General features: G+C 36.0%; 1 protein-coding gene across 1 annotated transcript in view; it reads left to right on the top strand.

Annotated features, from left to right (window-relative positions):
* Positions 1 to 24,935, top strand: part of LOC105993437 (dystrophin-like) — a gene marked incomplete at its 3' end in the record, with an annotated part of 1,816,642 nt that overhangs the window by 1,653,243 nt on the left and 138,464 nt on the right. The window contains 2 exon segments of the mRNA XM_013026710.1: positions 6,186 to 6,306; positions 6,912 to 7,180. Coding sequence (XP_012882164.1) covers positions 6,186 to 6,306; positions 6,912 to 7,180 — 390 coding nt within the window.

Raw genomic sequence — 24,935 nt, 5'->3', positions numbered from 1 at the left:
ACCATAGATGTTGAACATTATTTTTGAACTCTGGGCCTGGTGTTGTCCCTGAGCTCTTCAGCTCAAAGCAAGTGCTCTACCACTTGAGCCTCAGTGCCACTGCCAGTTTTCTGGTGGTTGATTGGAGGTAAGAGTCTGATGGACTTTCCTGCCCTGGTTGTCTTTGAACTGGGATCCTCAGATCTCAGCCTCCTGAGTAACTAGGATTACAGGAGTGAGCCACCAGTGCCCAGCTGATGTTGAACATTTTTTCATGTGTCTATTGACCATTCTTACTTCTTCTAATAAGTCTCTCTTTAAGTCTTTAGCCCATTTATTAATTAGGTTAATTCTTTGAGGGTTTATTTTAGGGGAATTTAATATTTTGAGTTCTAAGTATATTTAAGATAGGTGGCCCTTTTCTGATGCACAGCTGGTAAAAAACTATTCTTCCATCCTGTGGGCTTTCTATTTATTGTGCTAGCTATGTCCTTTGCCATGCAGAAACTCCTCAGTTTAATGCAATCCCATTTATCCAGTCTTTCTTTAATTTGTTGTGATTCTGGATCTTTACTTAAGAAGTTCCAACCCATGCCTAAGAGCCCTAGTGTGTCTCCTATTCCTTTCTGTAATATTTTCATGATATCCAACCTTACATTGAGGGAAAGATGTAAAAGACCACTGTTGTGAAAAATTTTTTTAATCTGCAAAAAGAAATTGATGCAGATTTGAGGAAATGGAATAACCATCCCTCCTCCTGGATTAGAAGGATTTAACATTGTGAAAATTGCATTACTGCTCAAAGCAATTTACAAATTTATGCAATACCTATCAAAACCCCCATGTTCTTCAAAGAAATACAGAAAGCAATCCAAAAGTTCATATGGAATACTAATAGAACCCAAATAGCAAAAACAATCATTAGCAGGAAGAACAGTGTTGGAGAATATCAATACCAAACTTCAAACTGTATTACAAAGCTATTGTAATATGAACAAATTGGTACTGGCACAAGAATAGGTCTGAAAACCAATGGAACAGAATTAAGAGACCCAGAAATGAACCAGCAGGCATATAGCCACCTAATACTTGATAAGGGAGCCAAAAACCCAGGGTGGAGGAAAGACAGCCTCTTCAATTAATGATGCTGACATAATTGACTATGCATGTGCAGAAAACTGAAGTTAGATCCTTATATATCACCCTGCACCAGCATGAATTCCAAGTGGATCAAAGACTTCAATGTAAGGCCAGAAACCATGAAAATAGTGTTGGGTGTTAATACTGTTCTTTATTAACTTCATACTGTATATACACATATGAGCTCTTCTGGATCATCCCGAGAAAGATTTCTTTTAGTTATAGCAAATATTGTTCCCTCCCCCATTTGCTTTGCCCAAAGATACTCCTAAGATGACATGCTAAAGACTGATGAAAATTTTCCTGCCTGAGTAGCTATTGGGTACTTCATAGGCAAGAGACTAGGAATTTTTTCTCTATATATAAAGGAAAAAGAAACAGCTATCATCAACCATTGAAAGATTCTCCTTGGAAACATAATGGGCCTGAGTCTAACTCTTAACTTCTTGAGGAGCCAGTTAGCTGCCTGCTGTGTCTTGGGTTTTACAACCAAGCAATATTCCCAAGGTCTCAGCTTCATATTTTTTAAGTGTAATTACCTAGAAAGATAGCAACTCCGGTCGTTCTGACAACTTGGAGCTTAACCTATGAGCCTATTCTGGGCCTTAACTACTTGGCTTAACTACTTCTCTTGGATCACAGAAATTTGAGAAATTAACTGGACAAATGGCTACAGGTCTAATTTGCATAGTGTGAGAATGTTCTCAGCAGGCTAGAGCTTTTTATAGATGCACTGAGAAACCCAGAGAAATTTATTTCTTCACATTTTATTTCATTGTACCTAGCACTCACTGGTCTACTCAGTCTAAATATTAAGAGTCCTCCTTGTTTCTTAATTCCTTCCTTTCTCTTAACCCCAGCATCTGTTCAGTCACCAAATCCTCATGTCTCAAACTTCTAAGCATTTCACTAATTTATTCCTATCTTTTCTTCTTGGTAGTGTGGCTCTGGGTCAGAGCCTCATAATCTTTCATTAGATTGTGTATATGCCTCCAATTATAAGTGGAATTCCAATTCTACCTTTTTCAGATGCTGTCTACAATAGTCCCACTTTATCCATGCAAAATATATTCTGAGACCCTCAAGTGCATGAGCCTGCAAATAGCAATTATCCCTTTACATACTATATTTTTCCTATACATAAATACTTATAATATAGTTTGTTATAAATTATACACTGCAAGAGATGAACAACTATCATTTTAGCCGCCTCAGTGCACAGCTTTTTTAATTTTTTTCTAAAGTTGAGAATTTTCATCTATCCACTTAAAGGAAATGTTCCTATGAATTGTCTTTGGTTTGTACAAATTGTTAGCATTGCCACTCTTGCTCTGTTGGGCTATTACTAAATAAGGATTATTTGAACCAAAGCACAGTAATAATGTAGCAGTCCATCTGCAAATCAAGAGAGTTCCTAAGTTACTAAGAAGAATATATGATACGGATGTACTGGAGACATTCCAGATAGGAGTGAGCAGAGCTGAATACTGTTTCATCATGCTATTCTGAACAATTCACAATTTAAATTTTATGAATTGCTTGTATCTGTAATTATCCAGTTATTATTTTCAGATCATGGTTTACTATAAGTAAACAGTGGGAAGGGAAACCATGGGTAAAGTGGGAGGGGAAATCTACAGTAAGTCTACTTTGTGAATTTATTACATATGGTTTCAGTCAAGTATAAGCAAATGTCATCAAGTAACAAATTCTATGTATTTCCTGCAAAATTAAGCAAGTGAAAGAAGAAGTGATTTCAGAAGGATGGTTGAAAATGATAGAAGGGGTAAGATTGATCAACACTCATTGTATCCATAAACTGCATTGTTAAATGAGAACTCTTTTGTATAACTACTTAAAGATAATAAAATATTTTTTAAAAATATAAAATTCTGCCAGGCACCAGTGATTCACACCTGTAATCCTAGCTACTCAGGAGGTTGAGATTTGAGAATCTCCTTTGAAACCAGCCCAAGCAGGAAGTCTGTGAAACTCTTATCTCCAATTAGCCATCAAAAAAATAAGCCCGAAGTAGAACTGTGGCTCAAGTATTAAGAGTGCCAGCCTTGAGCTGAAAGGTTCAGGGACAGTACCCAGACTCTAAGTTCAAGCCCAAGGACTAGCACAATAAAATAAATAAATAAATAAATAAATCTTAAAGAAGAGATTGCAAAAACAAATTTCTTTAACTCTCACCTATGCTTTATGCAGTTAATTTGATGCAGAGAAACTTTCTATCGGCCCTGCCTTATTATCAGTTGTGTTTAAGTCTTTGTGTGGAGGTTGAGTATTTTCCTGGTCTTAATTTGGTGAAAATGTGACTCCTCAAAAAGTTGAATCTGTTCATTTACATGATAAAGTGAAGATGTGGGATTTGTTGAATGTCCTGAGCAGATGTTGGGTAGTGTTATGGGAAAAGTGAGTCAAGCATCCACAGTACAATACTGAACTCGGTGCATCCTGAGCATCCCTGGTTTTTCAGCAGCAGTCTCGGTGGAGCCATACACCTATGAATACTAATGATCTGTGTTTGAAACCCACACATGCCTGTGCTACTCCACTGGTTAAATCCATTCAAAGATTCCTCATTACCAAAAAGAAATGGTTCGAACTTTTTAGCTGCCCATAGATGGGCTGTATTTCATACATCTTGTCTCAAATTCTACTTTAAAGCTCTAATAAATTTCCAGATAATGATAGTGTCTTGCTTCATCTATGCATATGTTCCCTCATTGTTCTTTAGTTCTAGAAATATGAGCCTGCTTAAAGATACTGATTATAGATACATGCAATATGGTGCTATATCCAAGTCCTAGACTTGCATTTTCTTCTTGCAGTGTCCTCTAACCCATTGTTCCCTGACTAACTCATATTGGTGCTTTAGAACTCTGTGTGATAACCATCTTCTTTTAGAAGTCTTTCCCAGTTTGTGTGCACCAATACTACTTTCTACAATCTACTGTAATGATTTATATATTTGACTCCTCCATTGTATATAAAAGAGGCAACTTTGTATTCAACCTTATATTTCCAGTCTTTCATATAACTACTGGTACACAGAAGTTCAATACTGTTATCAGTTATCATTTTTGTCCATATCATTTGCCTCTTGTCCAAATGGAAAGACTAGGCAAAATGATTATTTCCTTGAAGTTGGTAACATTAAGTACATGAAAAAATACAGGAATACAAGTATATACGAATACAGATGCACAAGTGCACACATATATATTTACATATTTATGCAGATGTCAAATGAAATATTAGAGATCAAATCAGCATACTGTGTAAGCAAAATAAATAGTCCACCTGCCCTGTATGATTTCAAGGACATAAGAATATCCCACAATATGGGCTGGGAAGGTGGCTCAGTGGTAGAGTGCTTGCCTTGCATACATGAGGCCCTGGGTTCGATTCCTCAGCACCACAGAAGCAGAAAAAGCCGGAAGTGGTCCTGTGGCTTGGGCTGAAGAGCCTAGGGACGGCACCCAGGCTCAGAGTTCAGGCCTATGACCAACCAAAACAAACAAACAAACAAAGAATATCCTACAATATAGAAATCACTCGCCCTTCCTCAGGCTGAGTTCTCATATTCCCCCTAGAGAACTCCATTATACTAGATCAAACACCTTGTCTTTCTCTACTGAATTGTAAATAACTATGGAAGATGAATCATTTCACAAAGTATCAATGTGCAACAATAATGTGCTAAAATAACAATGTGCTAAAAATAAAACCATTGAAAAGCATACTTAAGCTCTAGATCAGAGCTATAATTATTGTTTATATACTATCACTTATATAGTATTTAATTTTTATTCACATGTTTACTTTTAAGATCACAGACTCTGGATCAATAACTATCTTTAATGCTTTCAGAGCATCTGTTCCTCTTGCCTTCACAACATGCCCCACTGCCTTAGTACTTGATTATATATGAATTTACAGTTGTCAGTCTGCTTCAAACATTTCCCCTTTATGTTGTTTTTTTTTTAATTTTGTTTTGTTTTTTTCAGTACTGGTATTTTCCCCCAGGGCCTCACACATGCCAGGCAAGTGCTTTACCTCTGAGCTGTACCTCAAAACTATATTTTCTTTTTTGTTTTGGTCCAGTAATTTCTTTCATTTAATCATATTAAGATTTGAACTCAAAGCCTCCTGTTTGCTAAACAGACACTCTAACTATTGATCTACACCCCCAGTCTGTGTATTTTTAGTTCTTTTTTTTAAAAAAACTAAGTTTTCACATTTATGCCTGTGCTGCCCTAGACTCGATCATCTTGAGTAATTGCAACTATGATCCAGTAGCTTCTTGGAGACAAAGACTATACATTTTGTTTACTCTTAATTTTCTATATCAAATAAGGTTACAAGTTAGAGATTAAAATGATCAATTCACCTAAATGTTCCTATTATTCTATATCTATTTGTTCATAGTAATGGGTTCTCTAAATTCCCGTACCCATAATAGTTTAAAACATTTCTGCTCTTCTCCAGGAAATCACAATGTATAATAGAATGGCTATTTTTCAAAAGTATTAACACGTTTTACTTAGCTTACTTCTAATACATTATTCACTTTTACACATTTTGACAAAACTAACTGGCGATTACAAAGTGGGTTGTCGATTTCTATAGAGCCTAAGTTCCTTTATTTTGTTTACATTATGTTTTTTTTAATATTATGTTTTAGATGTCCACTACTTTTGTGCGTTTAAAACTTTATTAGCCATGCTAGGGCTTTACAGTCTATACCTAGCTTGTAACTTTAGTTCTAGATTTCAAGTTTCACTTTCAGGTCAAACAAACAAAAGTCTTCCTATCTTAATGAGAGGGCATCACCTATCTTGAAATCCCCTTTCTCTCTCAATGGCTTTACAAACAGTCATTCCTCATTAACAGAAAGACCTAGTCTAGCCTTCTTTATTGTTTTATTACTGTCAGTTTATAAATAATGAGATAGAAATTGACCTGAGAGTTTCATAAACAAGTTGTGAGCACCCAGGATTAATTTTGAGAAGAGTGCCATAAGCCAAATAAGCATTTCTTTTCATCTCATTTCACAGGCCTTCAAGAGGGAATTGAAAACTAAAGAACCTGTAATCATGAGTACTCTGGAGACCGTACGAATCTTTCTGACAGAGCAGCCTTTGGAAGGACTAGAGAAACTCTACCAGGAGCCCAGAGGTAATTGAATGTGGAACTGTAATAACATATTGATAGAAGGATCAGTGGTGACAGAACAGCCCATCCATTCTGGCTGCCAAAGTCTGGAAAGCTCTCATATTTTCTACGTTAAACAGAATCAATTCAAATTAAACATAGACATTGGGAAAGAATAACAAATCATAAACCACCAAGTGTATATCTATTTGCACATTCATATATACGCATTAAAAGAGATTAGCAATCCGCTATCAGACCATTTAGAAAATAATAAACAGAGGAGTTTATCTGTGAGAAGGAAAATTCTATTGTTACAAATACTACAAGGTAATTTTCCATTTAAGAACCTGAATGAAGTAAATTAGAGGTTTTTCTCCTCAATAGCACAAATGAGTCTTGGATTATCTGATTGGTAGCGGGCATAACAGGTTCACTAAAGAAGATGGACTTTAAATATTCAGAACTGTATCCAAATTTATGCCAAACTCTAAAAGACCCATTAATCAGTAGGTCGGCCTCTTGTTAATCTGTACTGTCTTTCTTCCAGTCTGACCTTTTCAACAATGTTTAAAAACAAACAAACAAACATGAATGTGACCTAAAACCTTGTCATATTGCCAATATAGAGCTGCCTCCTGAGGAGAGAGCCCAGAATGTCACTCGGCTTCTACGAAAACAAGCTGAGGAGGTCAACACTGAGTGGGAAAAATTGAACCTGCACTCTGTTGAATGGCAGAGAAAAATAGACGAGGCTCTCGAACGGCTGCAGGAACTTCAGGAGGCTACAGATGAGCTGGACCTCAAACTACGGCAAGCTGAGGTGATCAAGGGATCCTGGCAGCCTGTAGGAGACCTCCTCATTGACTCTCTCCAAGATCACCTTGAAAAAGTCAAGGTACAGTCCACTGATTTGCTCCAAATCCCTTTGGCAAACCCCAAAAGGTTGTTGTCTAAGCTTGAGTGCAGTGTTTTTATCCCACAAAATTGAGAATGGGGCCAAATCAACACATCTTTCACCAATTCACATGAGGGGTTCCCCAAGAGAAGATAGTGGTATAATCATTTGTTTATCTTTAATGACATAGAATGAAATATTTAAAAAGTTATAGCCAGATGTGAATGGCTTGCACCTATAATCCTAGCTACTGAGATCTGAGCATCACAGTTCAAAGCCAGCCCAGGCAGGAAAGTCTGTGAGACTCTTATATCCACCTACCCACAAAAAGACAGAAGTGGAGATAGTAGAGGTGTAGCCCAAGTGATAGAGTGCTAGCTTCGAGGGGGGAAAAAGAAAAGAAAAAGGAAGAAATTAAAACACACACACACAGAGAGAGAGAGAGAGAGAGAGAGAGAGAGAGAGACACAAACACACACACAGGGGCAGTACCTAGGAATTAAGTTCAAGCCCCAGGACTGGCACACCCACAAGCCAGACCCTCCCTGCCCCCAGAAAAAAAAGACTGTTATAAGTCTAAAACTTCATTTTGATTCTGCTATTAGGAAATTAACTTATTTGTACTAAAGTTAGCTGATGTGTATGGATTTGGGCGTTTTTGCTAAGTTGTACTATGTGGATAATTTATAGTACTGTGAAGTTAGACCATCAATCTGCCATTCCCTTGGAAAGCAGGATGTGCAATACAACTTCGTTGTCTTCATTGCAGACATGAGGGGGGAAATCACATATATCTGGAATACAAAGTAAAATTCTCTTGTGGCACAAAGATAATTTGCCAGAAAAGAATATAAGGACAACATTTTGAAGTCAGCAATATGCAACAAGGTTTATTTACTCACCTAATGTCAAAATTCAAATGCAAAAAAAATAAAATTTTCTCACATACTACCATTTTATCTGCCTGGTGAACTCCTACTCGGCCCTCAAGGCCTAAACATAGATGTTAATTATCTTTGTAGTCTTCCCTAAATGTCCACCACCACCCTCCAACTTTCACTAAGCAGAATAGATTGCTCTCAGTTTCATGCTTTCATGGACTATCAAACATACTTTTCATACTTAAATTTTCCATATATTCTAGCTACTTAAAATGGTCTTATCTCAAAGACAGTAAGGTTTGTGAAACGAATTAGCATAATGTACATCTGTAAATTCCCAGCTCCTAGCCTAATGCCAGTAAAATATAAGGAATCACATTTAAGAAGTTTTTTAAATGCTGGTGCCTCACATTTATAATCCTAGTTTCCCATAAAATTGAGACTAGAGGATCAAAGTTGAAGCCAGGCTGGGTAGACGAGTCTATGAGAAGCTTATCTCCAATTAACCAACACAATTCCAGACTGAAGTTATGTTATGGCTCAAGTTGTAGAGCACAACCGTGAGCTATGTAGTTGATTAAGAGTATGAGGCCCAGAGTTCAAGCCCCAGTACTGGAAGAAAAAAAAAGAAGCTTATGAAGCACTATATAGTGTACTAGATATGTAGTTATGGAGGAAACACACGTTAGCTTTCCCTTCACAAGTCCTACAACCTTACATTGAATTGAATAGCTCTTCATTAAAATGATATGTGAATATTCAAAATGGTATGTGAATATTTAAAATAGTTGGTGAATATTTAAAAAGGAAAGGTTAAAGTTTACCTTTATTACTTCTAAATTGCTCTGCATTACAACATTCTATGCCTCATGCCCAAACTTAAAGCAATAGTTAACATTTCTGTTGGCCTGAAAATTAGTATATGTCTTAAAATAGTTCAGCTTGGATGTGTTTAACATTATGCTAATTTCATTTGTAAGTATAGGTTCTGATATTTTTGTCAGTCATGGGGCTTGAACTCAGAGACTGGGTGTTGTCCCTTCACTTTTTTGGTCAAGGCTAGTATTCCACCACTTGAGCCACAGCTCCACTTCTGGTTTTTAAGTGATTAATTGGAGTTGAGTCTCATGGACTTTCCTGCCCCAGCTGACTTTGAACTGCGTTCCTCATATCTCAGTTTCCTGAGTAACTAGAATTACAGGTATGAGCCATTTGCGTCTATCAAGGAAGACATACTTTGTCTTCTCTAAAACTGAAAAAAAAATAAGGTTAGGATAAACAATGTCCTAATTAAAAGTAAACTAGTTAATAAATCAATCAAGTTGTTGAATATACAGGCTCTCCAACAGGCTTAAAGGACAATTTTGTAATCAATCTGTTATAGTAGGAATGTTTGGAATGCACTCAATATAAATGGCGAGTGTATATAGCATGATGAAGTAATTAAAAGTAAAGTGGAACAGTTCAAATATCAGCTCTGACCTCCACCCAATCTACTTTTAGTTTCCCTGTTCTTGATCTTGAAATGAAGTTTATTTCATATATCTTGATTGGATAAGGTCTTCATACTGGTCCCAATAATGGCAAAACATGTAAACATTAATTTTAGCTTTCAAAAAGAGCCTTTATATGACAACACATCTATTATAGACATAAATCATGATTCTTAACCGGAATACTTATGTACTGGTGATAGTAAATACAATTGCTTCCATTTCTAAACCAGCTTTTTAGGTATACATTTTAAATTATGGGTTATATGGATTTTTCATGTTTATTTCCCTTTCCATAGTTCTTTTAAAATTGTTTTTAAGGGGTTTATTTGGAGTCTCATTCTTTCTTTTTTTGTTTTTTTTTCCCTCCACAACTCTTCCCTCCCCTGCAAAAGTTGTAAAGTTCATTTTCAACATAGTATCTTGTACATCTCATTCTTAGAATGGGTCAACCTGTATCCTTATTTCAGCATTTTGTTATTTCCCTTCCTCTCCCCAAATTAGAAAAATGTATATACAAAATGCAGGGCACCAATGTCAAATACAGTGACAACAGGGGGAAGAACATACAAAAGAACCAAAAACATCACACAGTACATCATACGTACATTAAAAACAACAGCAACAAAGATAAAACCTCTTGTGTCCCTATCTTGGGGTTCATTTCGCTTAGCATCAGCTTATATGGTCATATGTACATAGCTTTTGACCTTTTCTGCTTGTCTCAGACCTATACTAGTTATTGCAGATAAGGGAAACCATGGGACCTATGTTTCTTTGGACCTAGCTTATTGCACTTAATATAATTTTTTCTAAGTCTTTCCATTTCCTAAAAAATTCTTTCTGATGGAGGCAAAGAAATCCAGTATATATATATATATATATATATATATGCGCACACAAACATATATACATCACATTGTCTTGACCCATTCATGTACTGAGGGGCATCTGGGTCGGTTCCATATATAGTTGTACTGGTTGGAGTCTCATTCTTTCTTGGCAGTGGCCCACTGCTCAGCTCTTCCTCTTGGTGGTGATGTGCATCCCTACCCTTTTCTTGATGAATTTCAGCGCCCATTTGTCCTTGGACACCTTAAGCAGCTCCATGGGACAAAGCTGCACACTTTGAAGATCATGTCCCACACAAATGTAATGTGCTAGCATGATTACGAGCCTGCTACTGTGGCTGTGCCTCAGCTTGCTCACATTCTTGGTTACTTTGTGTCCCTTGTTGAGGCCCACGGCCATGGGGTAGCACAGAGCCAAGGCTGCCATTTTCTAATGGCTGCTGCCTCTTTTTTAATTTTGTACTGAAAATGAAATAAAGGAATTTTCTCCTTTGCATCTGACAACAAATCTGAAATGCTGAAAGTTTGGTAATAGTAGTCTAGATCAGTAAATTAAATGTATTAACTAAATTCATGTTAAAAAAGACAAATATCATTAAAACCATTATTTTGTCTCTCTCTTTTTTTTTTCCACGGGGGTGATTCTGGGAATTAAACTCAGGGCCTGGCACTTACTCAGCCAGTGCTCTCCACTCAAGCCATTTATCCATCCCTCTTTTCGCTGGTTATTTTGAAGCTGGAATCTTGCAGAATTTTCTGCCTAGACTAGCTTCAATCTACCATCCTATGAATCCCAGCCTCTGGAGTATCCAGGATTACAGGCATGAGCTACTGGTGCCCAGCTATTTTCATTTTTTGTAGTTAGTAATTGAAGTCCTTGGAGCTACATGCTCTCAACTTAGAACTAGGCAGCTAGGAAGAATATTTTATATGCCAATGTCCTATAATCACCCCTAGTGTCTCTCTTATAACTCTTTCCTTTCTGAACTTTTGTGTTAAAAATTATTATTCAAATGACTTCAGAATATGTATTTCTTTGGGATTTAGGATTATGTGATTTTATTAGCAAATTGCCTTTTGGATTTAGAAAATGGATAAAGCAACAACAACTGTATCCCTGGGCTAGCTGATCATCTTCAGAATGGTAAATACCGTAAATCAAGAAAAAGAAACATATGTTAATATTGACTATTTAGCTCACTAAGAGAGTCTCAGCTTTCCAAATATAGCTTCCACAGGAATAACCACTGGAATAAAATTTAAAATTTAAATGCCACTTTCCTTTTAAAATTCATAATTTATATTGCTTATCAAATATTTTAAGGACAGAATTATGATTTCTCAGCTTACTGAAAATAGCATCAGTGCTTATTTGCCTACACAAACATTCTGTTTTCTTTGTAATGGGAAATCAGAATCACTCTCATACTCTATATAAATCTGTAAGTATGCAAATAAATCTAAAAGTCTATAAATATATAGAATTCTTTATATATGTCTTTAATAAAATAGGACAGCTTATTTTCTCCTCTTCCTTTGATATGTATGTGGGTATATATGCATTAACATGCTTTAGGATGACTGAATCCAACTAGTCACACAGAATTGTTGTTGTTGTGGGGCTTGAACAACGGGCCTAAGTGCTGTCCCTGAGCCTTTCAGCTCAAGGTGAGTGCTCTACCTCTTGAGCCACAATGCCACTTCCTGTTTTCTGGTGTTCTATTGGAGATAAGAGTTTCAAGGACATTCCTGCCCAGTGGGCTGTGATCTGTGATCCTCAGATCTCAGCCTCCTGAGTAGCTAGGATTACAGGAGTGAGCTTCCCAGCACCCTGCCCAGATTTAAAAAAAAACATGGACCCTCACTATGTTGCAAAAGCTACCTTTGAACCCCTGGGCTCAAGTGATCCTCCCATGTCAAACCTCCATGTAGTTAGTTGAGACCACTAAAATAGAATGACTTTTGAATTTGAAAATTGCATATGACATTGTTTCCTTGAGAACAACCCCAATCACTGCAGACCTTTTGGCAAAGATCAAGTGGAACAATAATCCCTGTATGAAATTGTGTATCACTTGTTGTTTTTCTGTTCTCATCAATGATTGTTTATCCATTCAGAAATTAGTACATCATTCTTGAGCCAGGAATATTTCAATTGTTGACTGTTTGTTTGATGCCAAGAATTGATCCCAGGACCTCATCCAAGCTAAGCACCTTTATACCACTGAGCAATATCCCCAGCTGTGAATTGAAAGGTTTTTGGGGGTTTTTACTATACTACAGTTAAACTGTCACAGACATTCATCTTGTAATAGGCAAATATTTCTCATCTGTTTATTTATGCATTTTATCAGACTTCAACTTACAATTTCTTACTGTAAAGATTAACATTCTCAGTTTTCCTGTAAAGCCCCTTTAATGAAATACCTTGATTCAACATTTTGACACTGTAATTGAGTTTAATTTGATGGTTTATATAGTAGACCATAGACTTTGATGAAGACTCCATACCACTGTTTTTTTTTATGTCTAACATTCACATCCAAAAAATTTAGAAGAAAACTGGAAAATGCCTGCCATACTGAGTCCTTGCAGCTTGCTCTATTTGAGAAATTTATCAAAGGAATGCTCTCATAATTTGACTTTGAAAAGGCCATGTATGTTTCCTCTGGGTAAATAGTGTGAACTGCAATGTAATATATACCATATTACCATTTTACTTTCACTTTGGCAATCGAAGGAACTTGCAACTATACTTATGAAACTACTTTTTAACTGCTTTTCTGTCCTAAGGCCTGGCTCTAAAAATCTATTCTTATTTGATTAATTCTGTTATATTTGTGATTCAATCTTAAATCCTTTCCTTTCTTATATATTAGTTTTATAAAGAATGCCTATAATCCTTACTTTCAGAGTTAGACAAAGCATACACAAACAGGACAACCCTAAGAATGATTCAAATGTACAAGCTATCCAATTCCAAATAACGAAAGAGAAGGGGTGGGAATGTGGCTTAGTGGTAGAGTGCTTGCATAGCATGCATGAAACCCCAGGTTTGATTCCGCAGTATGACATAAACAGAAAAAGCTGAAAGTAGCACTGTTGCTCAGTGGGTAGAATGCTAGCCTTGAACAAAAGAAGCTCAGGGACAGGGCCCAGGCCCTGAGTTGAAGCCCCAGGACTGGCAAAAAAGAAAAAGAAAAAGGATCTTTATAAAGAGTTGAATAAATTGTTAGTAGTAATAACAGGAAAGTTGACTAATAGATTGTCCATTATTATGAGCTGCAAGCAAATACATTACTGCAAGGAGGCTTTTCTTGTTTTTGCTCTTGTTTTGGTATAAAAATGCCACATGTATTAAACCTTTGATCAAGAAGAAACAAACAAAAATGTAACCCATCATAAATGTGGATTAAATATAGCTAATGCTTATCATATGGAGTACCCATGGTTTTCTCTACTTTTGAGAGCATTCAATGGAGTTGTTTAAAAGCATTTGATTTGTCCTTTAATATCTGGGAAGACATCTGTAAAAGTCATTATAGTAAAGCCTCACTATATACTTTAAAAGTATATTATTTATTTTTATTAGAGTAGTCATTGTTGGCTTTAATAGAGCTTGGGAACTAAAGTAGGAATTACTTATCTTAAAAACCCTGTCCAAATTATTTGTTCAGTGTGAAATTAATCGTAAGTTAGTGTTGCTAGGAGAGTTTATTACCCAGTTCCTATGTATTCCCTCTCATTTCCTGCTTTGTTTATAAGCTAAAAGCAAATTACTTATGACAGCAATGTCAAACCACTTTCTTTATCCAGATCATCTGATTTTAGATGGCACTATGTGTATGTGCTTTAAAAACCTCTACCTCAACTCAGGCAAATAGAACCTTCAGTTACCATCCTATTCCCATCCTGTCTTTGAAACTTCTGAAAAGGCTGAGTGGAGTAATTGTTTCAGACATCTGCTTAGCATACTTTGAAGTGCATATAAGTTCTTTTTCAGTTTCATTTGAACCCCAGCTGTCTTCACCAAAGTCTATAATCAATCTGAATTAAGTTGTCCTACTTCTCCTAATAAGTCTCTTATTAAGTTCTGCATCAGCCTCTTAGGGAGACTTAAAAGCTAATTCATGTAGAATTGCCATTTTCTACTAATTCATTTGTCAGCTCTCCAAATTCCAACGAAAACAATTGCAAAGACTATTAATTTGGTCCTTCATAAACAAGTTATATAAGTGTAGTATACATTGGAACCAAGAAAATGATTTAAAACAGTAGGTGGGAGAAAATGAGTTGATGACATTCAACATACTTTCCTTTTTGATTGTTTTGTGATGCCTTCTACATCCAAAGCATAAAGCCATTCATTTAATAAGAGGAACTTCCCTCTGCTTTTACTTTCGTAAATAAGATAATCACTGACTGAACTTTGCTTAATGATGAGATGTCTTTAGAACAGTTGAAAAAGGGCTCCTTTTTTATTGAACTAATTTTAATTTGGCCTTCTTTGTGTTCCTTTGTTGGACTGTGATAAAAGAAGTAACTGGAATTGGTTACCATTGTGATTGCATTAAATCAGAGTTGTACAGCTACTCTTTTGGTCAAGGGACATTTAGGAGAGCATGGATTATCAAAATGTTTAGCTAATGAATTCATCTGACATTATTCTACTCTAAAAGTATTTAATTAGGTAATAAAATTTTCTCTAAAGAATATCACCCTTATTACTATTTGCAAACAACCATATCAAAAACTGATCCTTTAATATGCAATCCTGTTTACTGAGGATTTAGTCCAGAAGCTTTGTTTGTAGCTGATAATAATTATAAATACTATTACTCAAGAGTCTTAGGTAATAAAAGACAATTGAATAAAATGAATATACTCATAGCATTAAAGGATCTAAAACCTCATATACTCATCTATTGATACTATGCTTGAGGACTATGCCCAGAGAAGTCAGATCTCATTAGGGAGTGTGAATGTTTAATTTATTTCATAAATAAAATAATATTGAGGCTTGTATTAATGACATCTTAGTTTTCCTAAGAATGTTATTTAGCATCCAGCTGCAGGAGTAAAAACTTTTATTAGTTTCTACATATGTGTGTACGTATGTACATGTGTGTGTGTGTGTGTGTGTGTGTGTGTGTATACAACATTAGCTAGAAGCCAATTCTAAATGGTTTTTGTATTTCCATAGAGTCACACAGCCAATATATTTTTAATTCTCCTCTAATACAAAAATAGTACATGTTTAAACATTATAATTGTTATTCTTCAACCATAACCAAAACAATAAATTACTTAAGATCAAATAACCGAAAGAGTTGGCTCCTATTGTCTTCCTGTCATGGTTGGCACCTGAAATTTTCAATATTTAATCTTGACACTAATATTAGACCTTATACAAACTTACATTAACTAAGCTAAATGATAGCACTAAATAATCACTTGGACCAGATGCTGATGGCTTATGCCTAAAATCCTAGCTACTCAGGAGACTGAGAACTGAGGATAACAGTTCAAAGCCCAGCCAGAGCAGGAAAGTCTCTGAGACTTATCTTCAATTAACCACCAAAAAGCTGGAAGCAGAGTTATAGCTAAAGTGGCATAATACTAGCCTTGAGCAATAGAGCTCAGGAACAGTACGCTGGCTCTGAGTTCAAGCCCCAGGACTAGAGTTTACGCCCCCTCCCCCCTCCACACACACACACACACACACACATACACATACACAGTACCTAAGTAGTGGTGTGGTTCAAGTGCTAGATTGCTGTTCTTGAGCAAAAAAAAACTCAGGGACAGCACTCAGGCCCTGAGTAAACTCAGGACCACACCAAAAAAAAGTCATTTGGTAACCAGTTTTCTGGATGTTATTGGAACAAATTATAATATTAACATGACCCTCTTGTTTTAATGGCTGTAGGAAATGAACTATTTTCATAATAATATTTTAATACTAAAATAATATTTTAATTCAAATTACATTTACTATAAGTTTTTTTATTAAAGACATTTCACAAAAGTACTACTTTTCTCAAATTTTTCTACTTTAGTTCTCTTAAAGCCCAACCTATTCCCTATTTCAAACATTTACCTTCATTTTATATGACCATGGCATTTATTTGATAGCTATTGTGTTATTTTTAAAGGTCTTGTCAATTTTGTGTTATTTTCCATAACCACTGTGTTTTAACATGAAGATGCTTTTTTCTTCCCAAAATTTTAAATGCAGCCAGCCACAGATAACTTGAAAGCATAATTTGAGAACACAATATGAAGGACTGTTTCATTTTTGTAGACATCTTGTTCCATCTACTTGTTCTTACTATATATACACAAAGAGTTGATTGTTGCCATTTCAAACTTATCATTTATCCTTTCTTTTGATCATTGTGATCTGAAATTTCCATGACTTGTACCTTTTTTTTCTGGTCCTAGGGCTTGAACTCAGGGCCTGGGCACTGTCCCTGAGCCTTTGTGCTCAAGGCTAACATTCTACCACTTGAGCCACAGTGCCACTTCCAGTTTTTTAAATAGTTTATTGTAGATAAGAGTCTCCAGGAGACTTTCCTGCCTGGGTTGGCTTTGACCCACAATCCTCAAATTTCAGCCTCCTGAGTAGCTAGGATTACAGGCATGAGCCACCAGCACCTGGCTGACTTGTGACTTTTTATAATTTGTTGCATTCTTTGAGACTTTTATTAACACTTAATGACTTAACTGGTGTTTTAAGTCAGGTTCCCTGGAAGCATACTCTAAGAAGAGGGGCCTAAGTGCATTTGATTTGTAGAGCACCTGCTGTGTGGAGAATGCTGTGTAGGAATAGGGGAGCCCAAAGAAAAGAAAAGCCAAGCAAGCATGTGATCTCAGATGAAGTCAAACTTTGTGCACTAATCCCTAGGAGAGAGCCTTGTAGCTAAACCACACAGTAAAGTTATATTTATATTCCCCAGCCAGTCCTTGTTCTAACTGGTGATAAATATTTACCAACCATCTCTAAGCGGGTAAAAACCCCGTTCTATAGCATTTTTCAGTGCAAATGTTCTTGTCATTTGTAGACTTCTAGCTACCACTATGATTTTCCAGTGCAAATGTTCTTGTCCTTTGGAGACTTCTAGCTACCACTATGATGTGCCTGAATGGGGAATTAGGAAGAAAATGCACACAATTGGCTTTTGGGCTGTGCTACAGCACATCACTGGCAGTGACCTAACTCTGAGGGTATGGATTGTCACCAAAACCAAACATAGAGTTACCTCCTGGACAAGGGGGATCCATTAGCAGCAGCCACTTTATGGAAAAAGCATACAGCCATGAGACAGTAGTCAACCATTATAGCAGCTAGGTATGCCCAAGCTAGGTAAAGTGTTTCCTTTAACTGATTATTGAACCTAGTAATTCACTCAACATCTCTTGATCTCAGCGTGGCTTTTTCAATGCTCTTTTGCTTTTGTACTTGCCAAAACTCTTTAGAAGCTATGAGAATTTTGCCTTTTTACAGAAAATCTACTTTCTCCCCTACACACCTCTAGTTACCTATCAGAATTGTGATAGAAGACAAGAATTAATGGCAATATCTAAGAAAATGGTCATTATTTGCAAGAAAATGGCTTCATAAATGAAATTTGTTTTAGTTACAGAACCTGTCAATCTCTGGAGATTCAAATTTTCCAGACATAGGCATTAAGAATGTCAAGAGTTTTCTATAATAATAAATCTTACTTCAGCATGCATCTGATTTATGTGCAAAGACTAAGGAATCCTAGGTTGACCACATTCCTCAGAACTTCCCAATCTGGATGTCTGGAGTGAAGTTTTGTATCTCCTTTCTAACCAGTTCCAAGGTGTTCCAGTTGCTTATACTGAGACAGATTGTGAGAACCTCAGTTTTGTAGCAAAGCAACTATATCTATACATACATATACACATATATAATACTTATTGTAATTCAATTAGAAATATTTTTCTCTCATATGTAAGAAATAATTAGAAATATTTCTCTCCTATTAAGAAACATTTTAATTGAAGAATTAGTAATAACATTGATAATAAATAATGTCATTGGTTTATATTTGTCAATACTAGAACATTTAATTTAAAAATGGATGCAGACACATGACTCCTGTTAACATGATTGATAGTTTGGGAAGGGAGCATCATTTCACTCAGGAACCTTGAAATGAATGATTGGCCTCTTATCTTTTAATTTATCTTGTAAAAGGCACTCAACATTCAGTTATTCCAACTTTCCTATTCATATTTTAATAACATCAGTACAATTTTAGCATTGCTTCAGATGACCAGTGATGTAACTAGTTTCACAATACTGTAAAATAAATTGTTCATTTTATAGTGAAAGCCTCTATATGAATTTTGCTGAACTTACTGGCTACAGGCAAGTATTTTATAGAACTTCTGAAATCCAGAACATTAAGACTAGTTGGGACCATTCACTCTTTTAAATAAAAATTGCTTGCTGATGTGAAATGCTGATAGCTTCTCCAACATTTCTAAAATTTTATAACATAGCTTGTCAACTATATGAGGCTCTGTGTTCGTAGAAAAGGGTTTCTGTTTGAGTGTAGAAAAGGAGACAAGTGTAGTGAGAAAGTGGAGGAAATACCAAAGAAAGGAAGAAAATAGTCTTGACAGCAATGATTGGCAAAGGGAGATGGTGTCCAAACATCATTTAGAAAAGTTAATGAGTGTGGTATAGTGTGAGTGGTGTATGTATTGCTAATTGGAGGATACATACAATGAACACCAATGTCTTAAAGTTTTGTTTTAATATTAAACAAGAAAAACATTAAAATATAGACTTCTTATTATAGAATCCTGGGTTTGTGAATAAGAGACATTTTCCAATAAGAATAATTTGATTAATGTTGGGTATAAAACTGTAACAGTAATGGTGACATCCCATCAAATCAGGTGTACATTAAATAATCAACTAAATCAGGCAAAATAAAACATTGAAACCAAAAACTATTGAGTTTCAATATTTTGAAAATAGGCCCACATAGCATTGTTATTCTTTTTATTAGCAAATTTCCATAGAGTATTCAGCCCTGAAAATCTAATTCTCTTAACTAGAATGAGGCTGGGGAATATAACACTAAGATAAATTTCTATTTCCTATTAAATAATTGATTTTTATAGCGAATGTATTTTTTCTTCATTTAGTTAATACTCTGCAAGTCCTATTTCAAAATGTACTTGTTTTTAGAAGTTTTTTTTGTCTGCGATTCTTCATCATTATATAAACCCAATAGTTTTGTTTAGAACATTTCCTGAACCCAAAATTCAAATTTTATCACCATGATCCTAACATGACAAAAGGAAAATAATAAACAGAAGGATGTTAATTTGTATGTAATATATGTTGAAGAACAGTCATTAAATATAAAGAAAGGTGAATAAATCTTTTTCAAATGTATTTGTTTTTAAGAACAAATGACAAACCACTCCTATTTTATTTAATTATTTTTCTACCCTTAAAACATTGTAACCTAATTTAAGAATACACATTTGTATAAGCCTAAAATGTATTAGATCATATCAAACAATAGATAATTACTGCCATGCTTGAAGTCTCATTTGTACCCTGAGAGGTAGACTATACTTGGCATTGCATTTTACCTGCTTTATCCACAACTTGCCAGTTAGTTATTGGCCACCATAGATTTCTGGCAGCAATAGGGCCAAAGAAAATGATAAATTGTTTTAAATGTACACAAGCCCAATTCTAGAATTTCCATAAGGACTATCCAATATTATGGTGACTTTTATTCATCCAACAAAGCAGAAGATTAACAGAAATATAGACTAAACAGAGAAGCATAAATTCTGTTGATCTTTTGACTTACATTGTAAATAACTATCTTTGAAACCACCTTGGTTTTTTTTCTTATAAAGGTTAAAATAGGGAGCTCTATGTGGAGTCTTTTGAGGAACCTCCAAACTACTTTCCAAAGTAGTTGAATGAGTTTACATTCCCACCAACAATGCAGTAGGGTTCCCTTTGTGCCACATCCCCTCCAGCATCTGTTATTAGAGTTCTTGAGGTGAGGGGGTATCCCAATGTTTTTTTGATTTACATTCCTTTTATGGTTGGAGAGTTTGGGCCGGGCACCGGGCGCCGGTAGCTGGTGGCTCACGGTTGTAATCCTAGCTACTCAGGAGGCTGAGATCTGAGGATCGCGGTTCAAAGCCAGCCCGGGCAGGAAAGTCTGTGAGACTCATCTCCAATAAACCACTAGAAAACCGGAAGTGGTGCTGTGGCTCAAGCAGTAGAGCGCTCACCTTGAGCTGAAGAGCTGAGGGACAACGCCCAGGCCCAGAGTTCAAGCCCCATGACCGACAGGAGAGAGAGAGAGGAGAGAGAGAGAGACAGAGAGAGAGAGAGAGAGAGAGAGAGAGAGAGAGAGGAGAGGTTGAGCATTTCTTCATTTGTCTATTAGAGAGAGGAGAGAGAAAGAGAGAGGAGAGAGAGAGAGGAGAGGTTGAGCATTTCTTCATTTGTCTATTGGCCATTCTTTTTAAAAAAAATGGTTAAAATAAAACATTTCCAAGGTTATCTGAGTGTAAATTAGCCAGAGGTTTAGGAACAAATATAGTATACAAGAATGATTATAATGAAATCTGACTCTGATTCCTAGTGAAAAGACTGTTTTCTTTTTCTTCAAGATTTTAAACATCTTTGCCACAGAAAAATATTATTCCGTTTTAAATAATAACAGTCTCTCCTATAGATTTTTGAGGACACAAAGTCATACTACTGCTTTGAAAAAAAATCTATTCCCATTTAAGCATAGTACAGTTTTTTAGTTGAATACCAATCGCCATTTTTATTTAAAGAGTAAATTTAGCCAGTAACTGCTTTTTAAAAAATGTCTGAGTACATTGATTAGACAGCTTGACACTTAGATACATTTGTGTAACTAGTAATTTATACAGCATTTGCCAGTATTTAACTGGGCATTATCATGATAGCAGTTGTCATAACAGACTATAACAGAAGATGAGTTTAGATTGCTTTATGATGTGATCAAAAAATCAAACTAATATCTTGAAAGTAGAATTTATCAATTGTATGGTGAGGAAATTGCAAAATAGTAAATCTTTAACTCCAGAAGCTATGTTTTTCATATATGAAAATTCACTGATGTGAAAATAATAACCATTGATATAATGAAATAAAATAAATAATTATCAATTCACTAATACAATTTTTAAGCATCCAATTGTACTTGAATGAAGAAAATCCATTTTCTATTTATTTTATTTGATTATAAGTAGTTATGTGCCTTTCTTTTTTTCATTTGTAACAAAATCCATTTGGACAGCTTCAAAAGCTTGATTAAATTAGGAGCTACAATAATCTGACAGGAGAAGTGGATATTAAAAAGCATTGTGTAACCTTTCTCATCTCTTTTCCATGTATTAACTTTATCTCAGTTCTCAGAAAATTTGTATTATTTCGGACTCATTTCTGCTTTAGTATGGGCAAGTTGACAATATATTAAACAGCAAATCAAATTCTCAAAAACCCATTTTGTTTCAATAGTGAGTACCTTCCCCATGGAACTAAAATTTGTTCAATAGAAAGCAAATTTGGAGAACATATTGCAGAGGTAACTCACAACTCTAGGTTACTCTACTAATCAGTATTCATACATTCAAAGATTGCTTAATTGGTTCTAATGAGAAAAAACATCTCTGAATATATATGTAAATATTATATGTGTGCGTGTGTGTATAATATCATACTTTGCCCTGCATTTCCCTGGTTAAAAAATATGTTTCATTTTATACCTGTGAATACATTTGATTTGGTATTTCTTTGTAACCCTATATAATAACAGTTATCATTTATATAAACTAATATACATTAGTGTTGTTTATCAATGACAGAGACTTCTGTATACTGTTGTATCCTCATTGCCTGCAATATGCCTAACATATAACAGCTGCTCTGTAATATTTCTTGGAATAAGTAAATAGGCACAAAATCACAGAGTAAAATATTATCTCTAACTTACATAAGACCATTACAATTATTTTACAGATAATTTATTCCCATTTGCCAGTATCCTATTTCTGGTCATTAATAATTTCCGCTTGTGCCCCACGACCGTACCCCCCAAAAAAAAGAAAAGAAAGAAAATGGTCACAAGGTATCTTTTATCACTGCACTTCGTAATGTGTGTGTGTGTGTGTGTGTGTGTGTGTGTGTGTGTGTGTTCTGTGTCTGTGTCTGTATCTGTGTCTGTGTCTGTCTGTCTGTCTGTTTGTCTGTCTGTCATGGTGCCTGAACTCTGGGCCTGGGCGCTGTCCCTCAGCTATTCAGCTTAAGGGTAGCACTCTACCACTTGAGCCACAGCACCACTTCTGGCTTTTTCTGCTTATGTGGTGCTGAGGAATTGAACCCAGGGCCTCATGCATGCAAGGCAATCACTCTACCACTGAGCCACCTTCCCAGCCCTTTACTTCATGTTTTACCTCATTAAAGATTACTTACTCTTCCTCAAACACACATATGGCTTTTCTTTGTTTAGGCTCTGAAGAGATAACTATCCTCCTACCATCTTTTGTCTTCCTGTGAAATTCATGTACCCACATCTCAAAATCTAGTTCAAGGAGATGTCACTTTCTATGGTAGAGGAGTAAGGAAAGACAAGTCCCCTCTGGGGGAATATGAGAAGTCAGTTCCAAAGAAGCAAGTACAAAAGAAATGATATTAGTTTGTTGTTCTGTCATGGTTGAATTGTTACCTATTACCTTGTAGAATCTCCCAGAAGCAGCCTAAGGACCTCATGTAACTTTGTATTTCCAGTATTGCCTAACTCACTGTAGGCAGAATGAAAGAAGAAATAGACCTAACTTTTGTTCATCTTTATAATGGCCTAGAACTTCCCTATTATCCCCTTTCTATACAAGAGGAAATCCTTGAAAAGTATTTGTAAAAACATTCTGTCATATTCTAATATTAACTTTCTAATATGGTTGCTCTTTGGTGGTATTATTTAATCACTCCCTGAGAGAGAGAGAGAGAGAGAGAGAGAGAGAGAGGAGAGGGAGACAGAGAGAGGGAGAGGGAGAGGGAGAACAGAGGGAGGAGAGAAACAGATCAGAATCTCAATTGCAGCAACTATAATTCCTTTGGGCAAAGAAAATAACACTACATTTTTTCAAAACCTTCTCATTCTTTGTGAAGGCTCATCAATTCAAGTTGGAGTTCAGTATGCAATTTACATTATAGCTTTGCTTTCCAGTATCCTAGTCTTTTGAGGCTTATACTGAGTCATGTTTTTATGCTCTTTAAACCAGGCATAGTGGTGTGCCCTGTAATCCCAGGACTTGAGAGTATTGAGGCAAGAAGATCACAAATTCCATGCCAGCCTGTGCAATACAGCAATGCCCTGTCTCAAAAAAAAATGTCCATGGAAATGGAGCTGTGCTCAAGAGGACTAGCCTTGAAAACATTAGTACTGGGACAGAACCTAGGCCCCAGGACCAGCAAAGGAAGAAAGAAAAGGAAAGGAAAGGAAAGGAAGGAAAGGAGAAAAGAAAAGAGAAGGAAGGAAGGAGAGAAAGAGAGAGGAGGAAAGGAAGGAAGGAAGGAAGGAAGGAAGGAAGGAAGGAAGGAAGGAGAGAGAGACAGAGAGAGAGAGACAGAGAGATAGAGAGAGACAGAGAGAGACAGAGAGACAGAGAGAGAAAGGAAAAAATAAGAGAAATGCATTCCAGGATGTACACCAAGTTGTGCCGGCAGCATCAGAATTTATTTTCCTTAAGTAGGTTATACCCTCTATTTTTTGTACTTGCTCCCTTTGTATGGAAATTTCCTAGATGATCCCCCAAATTGAAATGTTTGTATTATTGCACAGAGAGGTCAAGATGTTTCAGAAATTATCACATAAACATAGCTCTAGCATGAAATGAATCAAGTGCTACATAGAAGTAATTGAGAAATGACACCTAAAGGAAAAAAATCATAATGTTAATCTCTAAGGAGGGAGATGAAGACAACTGCAATCCCAGAGAGTATCTTTAAAATTCTTCTTATAAATGCCAAATTCTGGGCCAGGTATGTAAGTACACACTGGTATTCCAGTTATCCAGGAGGTAAAAATTGGGAGGATCACAGTTCAAGTCTAACCCAGGATAAAAGTTAGTGAGACCTCATCTCAACAAACAAGTTGGACATGGTGGTTTTCCTCTCTATTGTCAGCTATGTAAGAGACATGTGGAGGAATTTCCCAGAGGCCAGCAAAATAGGCTAGGGGAATAGCTGAAGTGGCAAATGCCTGCATAAGGCCCTGAGTTCATACCTAAGTATCATTTGTTAAAAAGAAAGAAGAAGAACAAGGAGGAAGAGAAGGAGGAGGAGGAAGAGAAGGAGGAGGAGGAGGAGGAGAGGGAGGAAAAGAAGAAGAAGAAGAAGAAGAAGAAGAAGAAGAAGAAGAAGAAGAAGAAGAAGAAGAAGAAGAAGAAGAAGAAGAAGAAGAAGAAGAAGAAGAAG

Source organism: Dipodomys ordii, unplaced genomic scaffold, assembly GCF_000151885.1.
Source record: "Dipodomys ordii isolate 6190 unplaced genomic scaffold, Dord_2.0 Scaffold96, whole genome shotgun sequence".
Classification (NCBI taxonomy): Eukaryota; Metazoa; Chordata; class Mammalia; order Rodentia; family Heteromyidae; genus Dipodomys; species Dipodomys ordii.
Note: the sequence above shows the minus strand (reverse complement) of the source record. Positions and strands in the feature narration are given on the sequence as shown.